Genomic DNA, 11,182 nt, shown 5'->3' on the forward strand with positions numbered 1-11,182 from the left:
GCATTACAATTTGACAATAATTCAAGCACGGTTTAGGGTCCTAAATGAACCATGACAAATTTGTTTTTATTTATTTCTCTTATGCTTTATAACTGCCTTTGTGACGAGACACTGCAAGGGTCAAATGAGGGTCATTACTTAAATTTTGTTTATTTAATTCAGTTTATCTCATTTTTGGAATCTGATTTCTGAAAACGATTCATAAAGCCAAATGGTTTTCCGGTTATTATATGTTGTCAAAAATTGGGACATCCCAATTTTGTTGAAATCGGAGAGATAAACTCAGGGTACAACGGTAGATAGAAATGCCCTGATATCTGTCATCCTATACATCCTGTTTGATCATTTCATAATCTTTACAGGCTTGCCATGGGTGACTGTGGCGCTAGCTATGCTGGGCCGGTTGTGCATCGGTGCCTCATTTGCAGTCTTTTACGTGCAAATCGGTGAACTACTCCCCACTGTTCTCAGGGCGCAAGCCATGGGGGCTGCCTCCTTCATAGCCGGTCTTGGACTGCTGGCATGCCCTTATATTGTCCATCTCGTAAGTTCATTTTAAGTGTACCCTTAAGGTACTTTTTTCAGACTTTAACTTGGATTTTTACAATCTTTTATTTAGTTTCACCTGTCCCGTTTTCTGTCTGTCTGTAGTCAAATCTTGCAAGTTAAATTCGACCAACTTCCAGTAAGTAGTCGGATTGACTTGAAATTTGGCATGCTTATGTAAATTGCGTGACAATGCAATATTCTACCCTTACAGGGTGTCATGTACAATACAATACAATACAATAACTCTTTATTGCACAACAATACAGTAAACAGTACAGAGAACACAAGTATATACATAGAGACCCGTCCGTCGGTAGTGTACCTACCGTCTTGTAAAACTACCATCTAATAATGTAATGAGCATGAATTTGAATGAATAAATATGAATACGAATATGAATATGAATCTGGCAGTGACCTGGTAGTGTGGCCAGGATAGTCTCCGCAGGACGGAACTCTTCAACGGTTAAGTAATGGCATAGCCTTAAAATTTGGTACGCAAATGTAGGTAGTTTGGGTGACAATGCAAGGAAAGTCGACAAAAAATACAGTCAGCAAAAAAGCATGTATTAAAAATGTAATTTTTACCAAAAACTTATTATATATTATGCTGGTATGATATTTATGACTAATTTTATATAACTAGTAAACTAGAGTGGAACGTTTTTCTTTATTTATCTAAATCAACTTTCTTTTCACAGGCGGTCTACTCCAGAGCTCTTCCTTTGATGATCCTTGGTGTGCTGGGAGTGATGTCTGGCATCACATCGCTGTTCCTGCCTGAGACTCTTCGTGAACCGCTTCCTCAAACCCTGGGGGATGGTGAACTTTTTGGAAGGCATTTCAAGATATTCAGCTGCGTGGAGCCGCAGACCAAATGAGGAACAAGTGACGGCTGCAGAGTGGTGCTGTATTGTCGACAGTTGGTTGCTGCACCAGATATCAAAATGAATTAAAATCCTATTGGGACCGTGCAAAGCGGGTGTACGGGAGCTGAAACAAACACAACGCTCGCTACGGCTAAAAATGCAACCAACGAAGCTGTCAGATGTATGGTTTTGCAGTAAACATTGATTGTTTTTAAGATAAATATTATTATGGTCTTAACAATATGTGTTGTTAAGAATTGTAAAACACTTAGTAGAATAGTGACTTCAAATTCTACAGATTTACATAAGCATGGTGAAAACTAGAACATCGAAATAAATGGATAATTGCCGTAACATTCATTGATTGATCAAAATATTACTCGCAGATTCGCCAATTTTTACTCAATAACATGACTAGATGGCGTTGGTAAACTGGTGAAATCCGGATTATGTTATTTCAGAAATTGTATTTATTACATGTAAATAAATAACTGTAATTGTAATATAATTGAACAAACTCAGACATAGGTACATTTCATTAAAAAAGTAAAAGAATATCTTTAAACGATAGATGCCTTCATTTTACGTGTAAAAACTGGAAATTAAGATTTATTAATGAAATGGTACCTACTCTTACCGACATCTGGGGAGGTAGTTTGTACAAGACGAAGACGCGTGATTTTGTCAAAATTAGACAATAATGAAATTGTAATAAGAACCACAGCACGCGTCATCGTGAATGACTCTACGAGTACCTACCTATATATACTCTACCTATGACTATACGTGTGCTAACTAGGGGCATGTTTTGGACCATGAGTTTACTACAGTGACCGCACTCGATAGCGACGGCGTAAATTATTTGTAGAGGCGCTGTACAATTCTCCATACAAATAATTTACGCCGTCGCTATCGAGTACGGTCACTGTAAACTCAGTATTGGTACTGAAACTTATACTATTTAATACGAGAGCGAGAGGGACGGTACGAGTTTCGAGTTTCGTAGTTTCCCTGCTGGGTCAATCATCTTTTTCTTGTTTGTTATAATACCCCGTTGTCCAATATATGCTACTAACTAGCGTTTAGGCTTCGCCCGCGTGGAATTCGGTTATCGCGCGCTGTTCCCTCGGGAACTGCATTTTTCTGGGATAAAGAGTAGCCTATGTCACTCTCTGGCCCATAAACTATCTCAATGGCAAAAATCACGTCAATCTGTCGCTCCGTTTCGACGTGACAGACGGACAAACATACACACTTTCGGATTTATAGTATTAGTAACTACGACAAAAATGTACGCTCGATGAATTTTAACCACAGAAATCGTATAGGACCTCATGGTTTTAAAGAGTTGTCCAGGGGACGTAACCATGACAACGAGGCGTAAGAAAAGGATAATCGACCCACCACCAGGTGACTGACGACATCGTGAGAGTTGCGGGAAACCGGTGGATGCAAGTGGCGAGTTGTCGTTCATTGTGGCGTTCTAAGAGGGAAGCTTTTGTTTAGCAGTGGACGTCTTCCGGCTGATGATGAGGATGTACTATTTTATGGTATTTTAGTGGACGTCCGTCGTCTGTGCAAAAAAACGTGCGCGCGCGCGCCGCGGGCGGCGGCTTTCCTTTAATAACATTTAATGTTACAAAAAACAGTTTTTAATTTGAAAAACAATAGGTACTTCTATTATGTGTAGAATTAATACATAGTCATGAGCATTCAACATATACATACAATGGGTATAACTTTACTTTTCGGCTATAAATAAATAAGTAGATAATTAAATAAATACACTGTCTTTAAATCAACTCCCACATCACACTATAAATATACAATAAAATACAATACAATACAATAGAATACAATAACTGTTTAGTTGCCACACCCATTATAGTAAACAGTACAGAGAACCAAAAGTATATACATTAGAGATTTTTCTAATGGTAAACAATTAGGCGGCCTAGTATCGTTCAAAGCGAAACATACAGCAAAATGCTACTGTAATATTGCATAGAATAAAAAAATGGGTAGTGTTCGATACAGCGCCATCTATAGTCCATCTGCTGAACTAAGATCCTTGCTAATTAATAAAAAGGATCGATGCTCGCGAGTTGACATCCATTGCACCACGTTAGTTCAAAAGACATAAAACCAAAATGTTGTGCGCTAGGTTATCCGCATCAATATAAATGCCTTATTCCCCTTAGTGAATAAATTACTATAGTAGTCTCCAGTATGACTGGTAAATTATACATACCTATCTAATGTACATACTCCATTGCAGACAAAATGTAATTACAAATTTTGTACGTATAGTCATCCGTTTCCGTGGTGTAGCGGTTATCACATCTGCCTAACACGCAGAAGGCCCCCGGTTCGATCCCGGGCGGAAACAATCCTTTTTGCTTTCTAAATAATCACATTTATTATCTGTAAAATAATAATATATATTATAAGCGTTTATAATAACGTTTTATTTCACGCAAAAATCACAAAATAAACCTTGATTTGGAAATGGCATAACAAAGTATTTCTTATAATTAATATTTTATGGACTTTTAAATTAAGACGAAGTTTGATTTACAAAATAATTAATTTTCAAAAAAAATCCTAGTAAAGTAAGTACTCATAACAAAATAACGTCATGCGTAGAACAGTCTCATTGTGTTTGCACAATTCAATACGACGTAAATGAGTCCAGGGTTAATATTAACGAAACGTTCCGCTAGAGGCGCTGTTCGTGTTTCCATATAAATTGAGATTTTAACGCGAACGCGATCGATACGTATTTTGTAACCGAAAACTTACACTAGGGGTACTTGACTCTATTATCAGACCCTTTTTGTACGTAATAAAGTTATAATAATACGCTAAAAATATTTTTATTGATATCAGCGCCACCTAGTGGCAAATAGCAACACTAGATAGAAATTGACCAAACGCAATTAAAAGAAACCAAGTTTTTTTATTTGGGAAAAGTTCTACGCTAATAATACAATAACAGAAGTACAACATAGTAACGACCTTGAAAAAAAAGTACATTACATTATCTTATTCGTGCCGAAAAGCACGAAATAATGTCCATACTCAGCATGATGCAAGGCAAGCCGCAGTTGCAACTACTCCCTACTAGGTGGCGCTAGCAAGCTAATTTAAGACTACCATAAAAATCTTGACCATACATGGAATAATACGAAAGTGATGTAGCAAAATATTTTATCGACAAAAAATATATCGATGTTACTGCCAACATCTAAATGTTATTCGACATGAATAAATATTACTTATTTTCTCCTCATTTTTAAACAAATTAAAACGTGTATTTATATGTTTATTTTAAATAGTTTTCATAATATATAATCAATATTTTTTCCATATTCGTCGGTATTAATGATTGCCGTATAGAAGAAAACACACACACACCACATTAAACTGCTAAACGTTTTCTCAACGTCCACAGTGGTCAACGGGTATTTTTAAAATATTTAAAATGACTCAAAGCCAATTTCTCATTCATGTTGGTTTTTGAAATTTCCTCACCTTTTATTAGACCGTTTACTTTTTTCATGGTATCATAATTTATTATATCGACATCATTTTTATCGATATCAAATCCCTAGAACTTGCCCCGAGCTATCCCAGGTATGTTCTTGACATTACATACAATTAAAATAGACGCTGGTATTCGATGACAAACATGATAGGTACCTATTATAATCTTAATGAATAAAATACATACCTAGCAACATGGCACCGAGGAGCCGTAATTAAATTAATCGGAATTGACCGTAATTTTATTGTGTCGTTGATTTCAAGATACCTACTAGTGCCCGGTGTTTCGCACCTGTTGAATAATAGCCAGTTTTCATCCCGTGGGAGTTTCAAAAAATTCTTTCTTAGTGCACTTTTACACAAAGTTATCTGCTTTGATTGATTCCTTTTTCGTCGTATTCCTGATTGGACATATTCTTGTTTCGGCACACTCCTGTTTGGACGTATTCCGTTTTCGACGCATTTCATATTTCTTTCTTGCATGCTATTTATTGTATAAATACTATATAATTTAGGTATGTCTTAAAAATAAAAAAATAATCATACCTAGGATTGATTTCATTTGTTTTATATAATGATTTATGCCGAAAACGGAATGTGCCGGAACAAAAATGTGCCGAAAACGGAATACGTCTAAGCAGGTGACGTACTTTATGGATGGTCGCTTTGAGTCTCGAGCCCAAGTGGTGCAGGCTGTACAAATGTGGGTGGATCGACTATTTTATTTCTTGTTGTTACTTTGTCCCTTCAGCGAGGAGACAAAATTACAGTTTAATAGAACAACTAACATGCTTATTAGATGACCAAAAAGAATAACCAACAAAAAGCTGGATCGGTCCACCCGTTTAAGAGCTACCGTGCCAGACAGACACACAGAAACACATAGCGGTCAAACTTATAACACCCCTCTTTTTGCGTCGGGGGTTAAAAAGAATAACCAACAAAAAGTTGGAAAACCCCCGATTTTGTCACTTCAAAGTTCAATATCTCAAAAACGGCTGAACCGATTTTGATAAAACATGTCTAAGAACCATCGCTAGGAAACCTGCTATCAAATGAAAAAACCGCATTTCAATCGGTCCACCCGTTTAAGAGCTATGGTGCCACAGACAGACACACAGACACACATAGCGGTCAAACTTATAACACCCCTCTTTTTGCGTCGGGGGTTTAAAAAAAGAAGAAGAAGAAGGAGAAGGGGCTTAACACTATCACAAAAATGCATGTTTAGCAAATTTTAACCCTATAAACTTACGGTTTAAAGAATGACTCAGGAGAGCGTAACTATAGCAACGAGTGACAAGAAAAAAATAATCGACCCGTCCGTCATCCAGTCAGTCATGCTAGACTTTTATAGACAGTCAATGAAACTGAATCACGTACCACGATGGAACCTTGGGCAAGGTCCGCCCGGATTGGTACCACCATCTTGCTCGCTAATCCTGCCGTGAAGCAGTGCTTGCACTGCTGTATTTCGGCGTGGAGAGCAAGACAGCCGGTGAAATTACTGGCACTTGAGGTATCCCATCTTAGGCCTCTAGGTTGGCAACGCATCTGCAATCCCCCTGGTGTTGCAGGTGTCTATGGGCGGTGGTGATCTCTTACCATCAGGAGACCCACTTGCTCGTCTGCCATCCAGTCGAAAAAAAAATAGTACGGGACAAATTTGACACCAATTGACCTAGTTCTAAAATAAGCAAAGCCATAGCCATAAGGTTATGGTGACTAGAGATATAAAAACTCAATTAGATATATATCTTCTGGCACTCGCGATACAGACCCAGAGTCTAGTGCGAAGGCCGTCGAAAAGTCAAATGCATTGTTTTTTATTCAACTGTGTTATTTTGTAATTTTTTGTGGACAGTGTAACTTTATTACTAAATAAAATTATTCTTATTCTTATTCTTATATACATACTTGAATAGGTACCTATGTACAGTCACGACAGCATTAATATCTGACACAACAAGCGTGCAAAAATATCTGACACGTTCTTCCGGCCCTAGAAATAGCGTCGTATCAGATATTTATGCACACTTGTTGTGTCAGATATTGGTGCTGGTGACTGTACCTACATTTATGTTTATGAGCCTAGTATGAAATTAACTCACTTTATGCAGTATGTCCTGTGGACTGAGACATCGCGAGAGTTGCGGGCAACCGGTGGTTGCAAGTGGCGAGTTGGCGTTTATTGTTGCGTTCTTTCTCATATGTTTTTTCTTTTCAAAGTCAAAGTCAAAGTCAAAGTCAAAATATCTTTACTCAATTTAGGCACTTATGAATGTCAAAAAAAATCTACCACCGGTTCGGAAAAACCTCTGCTGAGAAGAATCCGGCAAGAAACTGAACGAGGTATATACCGTAAACTGCTTCAACTTTGCCTTCTCCCCCAACATTGCCTGATTCGATTTAGAGTCCATAACTCAGCACTCTTATAGGTTTAAAACTTTTATCTACACGGGAATTATTATTACGGGGGGATAAAACTTTAAAAACCTAGAAGGGTGCTAGTTATCGACTCTAAATTGAATCAGGCAATGTTGGGGCCAGAGGGCAAAGTTGAAGCAGTTCACGGTATATATATTTTTTAAAACAGATTTACAATATTATTAAATGATATGTATACATCACAAGTATTTAACACAACTTTATTTCAAAGTTACATCCATGTGAAGCCGGGGTGTGTCGCTAGTATTTTATAACTGTCAGTAATAATATGGTGGTAGTCGTGGAGATGGGGAAGGCTTATTGTCCTACAGTCGAGGTCCTATGGCTGATATGATAAGTAATCAAAGTCAAAGTCAAAATATCTTTGTTCAATTGGCATTGGTCTCAAAAAAGAATCTTTATTTTTATATTTTTTAAACAAAAGGATTTTGGGTTTAGTTGGATTTTAATTTTTTATCCCATTAATTAGTTACGGGAATTATAGCTAACCATAGTTGCCATGGCGTAAAAGCCACGTTTATCTTTGCCCGTCACAATTATTAAAAAAAAACGTAGTGTCAACTGTCACCTGTCAGTGTTAGGATTTGGCGGTTTAGTTTCATAACGTTTATTTACGATGAAGGTCAAACAAAGGTGAAACGTTATTTTGTAAAATACACACGATCATGTAGTATTTATTTACTAAAATGTGATAAAATGATTTAATAAACCTATTCGCCGAAATGGTTTTGGAATTAGACCACACTGTAAGAAAGTGATCAATGCCAATTCAGGCTATAACAGCACCGGTAATATGGTGCCGCCGATATCCAATTGTTACGGAACCCTAAAAGCCCTCAGCTAATATTTTTATGCACCGATAGCAGTGCAAATACGGCGGATTATCGTTATCAATGCATTTGCAGGAAAAATAAGTAAAGATGAATGCACGATAAAAATACGATAACAAGTCAGCGTACATTAAAATGCAGGTCGACAATCTGAAGTGTAATGCACTTTTATAAAAAAAAACTAGCGGATTCCCGTGACTTCTGCGAATAATTCTACTGTAAAACTTTCTGGGATAAAAACTGTCCAGTCCTTCTAAGAGGTAGGTTCTAAAATTCAAAATTCAAATGATTTATTCAGTAAATAGGCCGCAATGGGCACTTTTACACGTCATTTTTTTAAACTACCAGCGCTTTCGGAAAGACCATCATTGCCAAGAAGAATGCGCCGCAAGAAAACTTGGCAGAAAGTCATTTTTTCATAATAAGTAATATAATTACAAATAAAATACTTAAAAACTATATTATACAATTAAAGAAAAATAATAATAATAAAAAATACAGGGATGTATGGGGTCCCTTAGTTACAATACTAAACACTAACTATATCTAAACTATATCTACGTTCAGTGGAAGTGTAGAATGCTTCCACCGTCATAAATTTTAAAATAATAATAACAATAATTTAGTTCTGAAATATACATTTCAGGTCAAGTTTATTATTTAATTTATTTGCAAATCTGGTAAGTTAATTTGATCCACTTTCAGTGGTTCTATTGACTTCAGATTTAATGGCTAAGCGTTATAATAATATGACAATGCAAGTAGTCAACAAAAAGCAATCAGCAAAGAGTATTTTTTTACTCTAACTTCCCAAAGGAGGGTTAATATGGTTATTTTTCGGATAGTAGGGGAGCCCAATAAAGGATTTTCGGATTTACTCGAGCGTGTCAGATAAACATACCGAAGGATAATGGCATCCTGCTGAGTGGGTACATCCCACACATAGTATAAATGCAAAAGTTTGTTTGTCTGTTAGCTGAATCGCTGAACCGATTTAGATGAAATTTGGTAGGTATACACAGTTTGAGTCTCGGGGAAGATATATAGAGAGAGAGAGAGAGAAACATTTATAAATAGTATAAAGTGGACCACACTCAGCATAATGTTACGGCAACCGCAACGCTGTTTTTTAGTGGGACCCATTTAAAAACTAAAACATATAAAAACATACAACACACTATGCTACTATAGGATAGTTTTTATCCCGGAAAATTGCATAGTTCCCGCGGGATCGCGATGACAGAACTCTACGCGGACGGAGTCGCGAGTAACGGCGAGTCTACCATATCATCATCATCCCAGCCTATATACGTCCCACTGCTGGGCACAGGCCTCCTCTCAGAATAAGAGGGCTTGGGCCATAGTTCCCACGCGGCCCAGTGCGGATTGGGAACTTCACACGCACCATTGAATTGCTTCACAGGTTTGTGCAGGTTTCCTCACGATGTTTTCCTTCACCGCAACGCTCGTGGTAAATTTCAAATGTAATTCCGCACATGAATTTTGAAAAACTCAGAGGTGCAAGCCGGGGTTTGAACCCACGACCCTCTGCTTGAGAGGCGATAGGTCAAACCACTAGGCCACCACGGCTTACCATATAAGTTAGTTAGTATTAGTCTACCATATAAGTCCATAATATTATTTACCTAATGTGGCGATTTGTTTTACATATTCAAAAATTTGCTACGAGCTTGCATCACTTCCAAATCGTCAGTCTTTTGAATAGAGGCATTTTAGGGTTTCTTCTTTGAATGTCTGACGCGCTGGATTTAAATTTAATTATTTTTATTTCATACCGTTCCTGATATTAACCCCCATACGCAAGTCGGCAGATGAATACTTTCGGTATCAAAGACACGCTGGAGCATCTAAACTACAATATCTGACACGCTAAGTATGTCCGCGTATTTTTAGAGTTTCGTAGCTCAAAATGAAAAACGGAACCCTTATAGGATCACTTTGTTGTCCGTCTGTCTGTTTGTCAAGACACTTTTTCTCAGGAACGCGTGGAGGTATCAAGCTGAAATTCATATCAAATACTTAAGTCTACTATCCCGTGGTGCTGTGAAAAAAACAAACTTCTAAGCCAACGCAATCAGAAGATAGCCGTTTATGCTGCAAATTTTTGACACTCGCAAGGGAATCAAAACCTACAGGGTACTTCCCTTGAACTCAGAATCTTGAAATTTGGTACGAAGCAACGTCTTATAGCACTGATACCTAAAGGAAAAATTGGGAAAAGCATCATGGGCTCCCCTACTACGAGCGTAATGTACGATCTATGTTTTAATTATTTGCTCGTGTTACAGTCCACACCCCGTATGTATGCCGAAACGGCTAGATGGTTTTCACCATTATTGAGGTTCTAAATATTAAGTATGTTAATATGTTATATCACTCTCAAGCTACCACTTTTATTGGAGCAGCACAATAAATTTTGATAGAATATTTATTGCAAAAAAAAATTTTTTTTTTATCAATTATTGACCAAAGCCGCGGTCCATGCACCGCGTAGAATGAACCCGTTATCAGTCACCGTTTCAGGTGTTAACACCCCTGAAGTGACTATCCGATAAAAATGATACAACGGTGTCTTTGTAACTTAAATAACTTTACTCTTCCGCACTATGTTTGTGCTTAATATTAATATTCATTTTCATTCATCGCATTCTTCAATATTTTTTTCAACCGTACGTCTTTTTTTTTATTTGACTGGATGGCAAACGAGCAAGTGAGTCTCCTTATGGTAAGAGATCACCACCGCCCATAAACATCTGCAACACCAGGGATACTGCAGATGCGTTGCCAGCCTAGAGGCCTAAGATGGGATACCTCAAGTGCCAGTAATTTCACCGGCTGTCTTACTCTCCACGCCGAAACACAGCAGTGCAAGCACTGGAGCTTCACGGCAGGTTTAGCGAGCAAGATGGTGGTAGTTAGC

General features: G+C 37.5%; 1 protein-coding gene and 1 non-coding gene across 2 annotated transcripts in view; both read left to right on the forward strand.

The window, feature by feature from the left end:
• LOC141441837 (organic cation transporter 1-like) overlaps positions 1-1,982 on the forward strand; it is a 38,863-nt gene extending 36,881 nt beyond the window's left edge. The window contains 2 exon segments of the mRNA XM_074106720.1: positions 363-544; positions 1,250-1,982. Of these exon segments, the coding sequence (XP_073962821.1) occupies positions 363-544; positions 1,250-1,429 (362 nt within the window). The 3' untranslated portion in view covers positions 1,430-1,982.
• Positions 1,983-3,733: 1,751 nt separating this feature from the next.
• TRNAV-AAC (transfer RNA valine (anticodon AAC)) lies at positions 3,734-3,806 on the forward strand. The gene has a single exon. It is a non-coding gene; the product is annotated as a tRNA-Val (tRNA).
• The last annotated feature ends 7,376 nt before the right edge of the window (positions 3,807-11,182 follow it).

Source organism: Choristoneura fumiferana, chromosome 24 (genome assembly GCF_025370935.1).
Source record: "Choristoneura fumiferana chromosome 24, NRCan_CFum_1, whole genome shotgun sequence".
Taxonomy (NCBI): Eukaryota; Metazoa; Arthropoda; class Insecta; order Lepidoptera; family Tortricidae; genus Choristoneura; species Choristoneura fumiferana.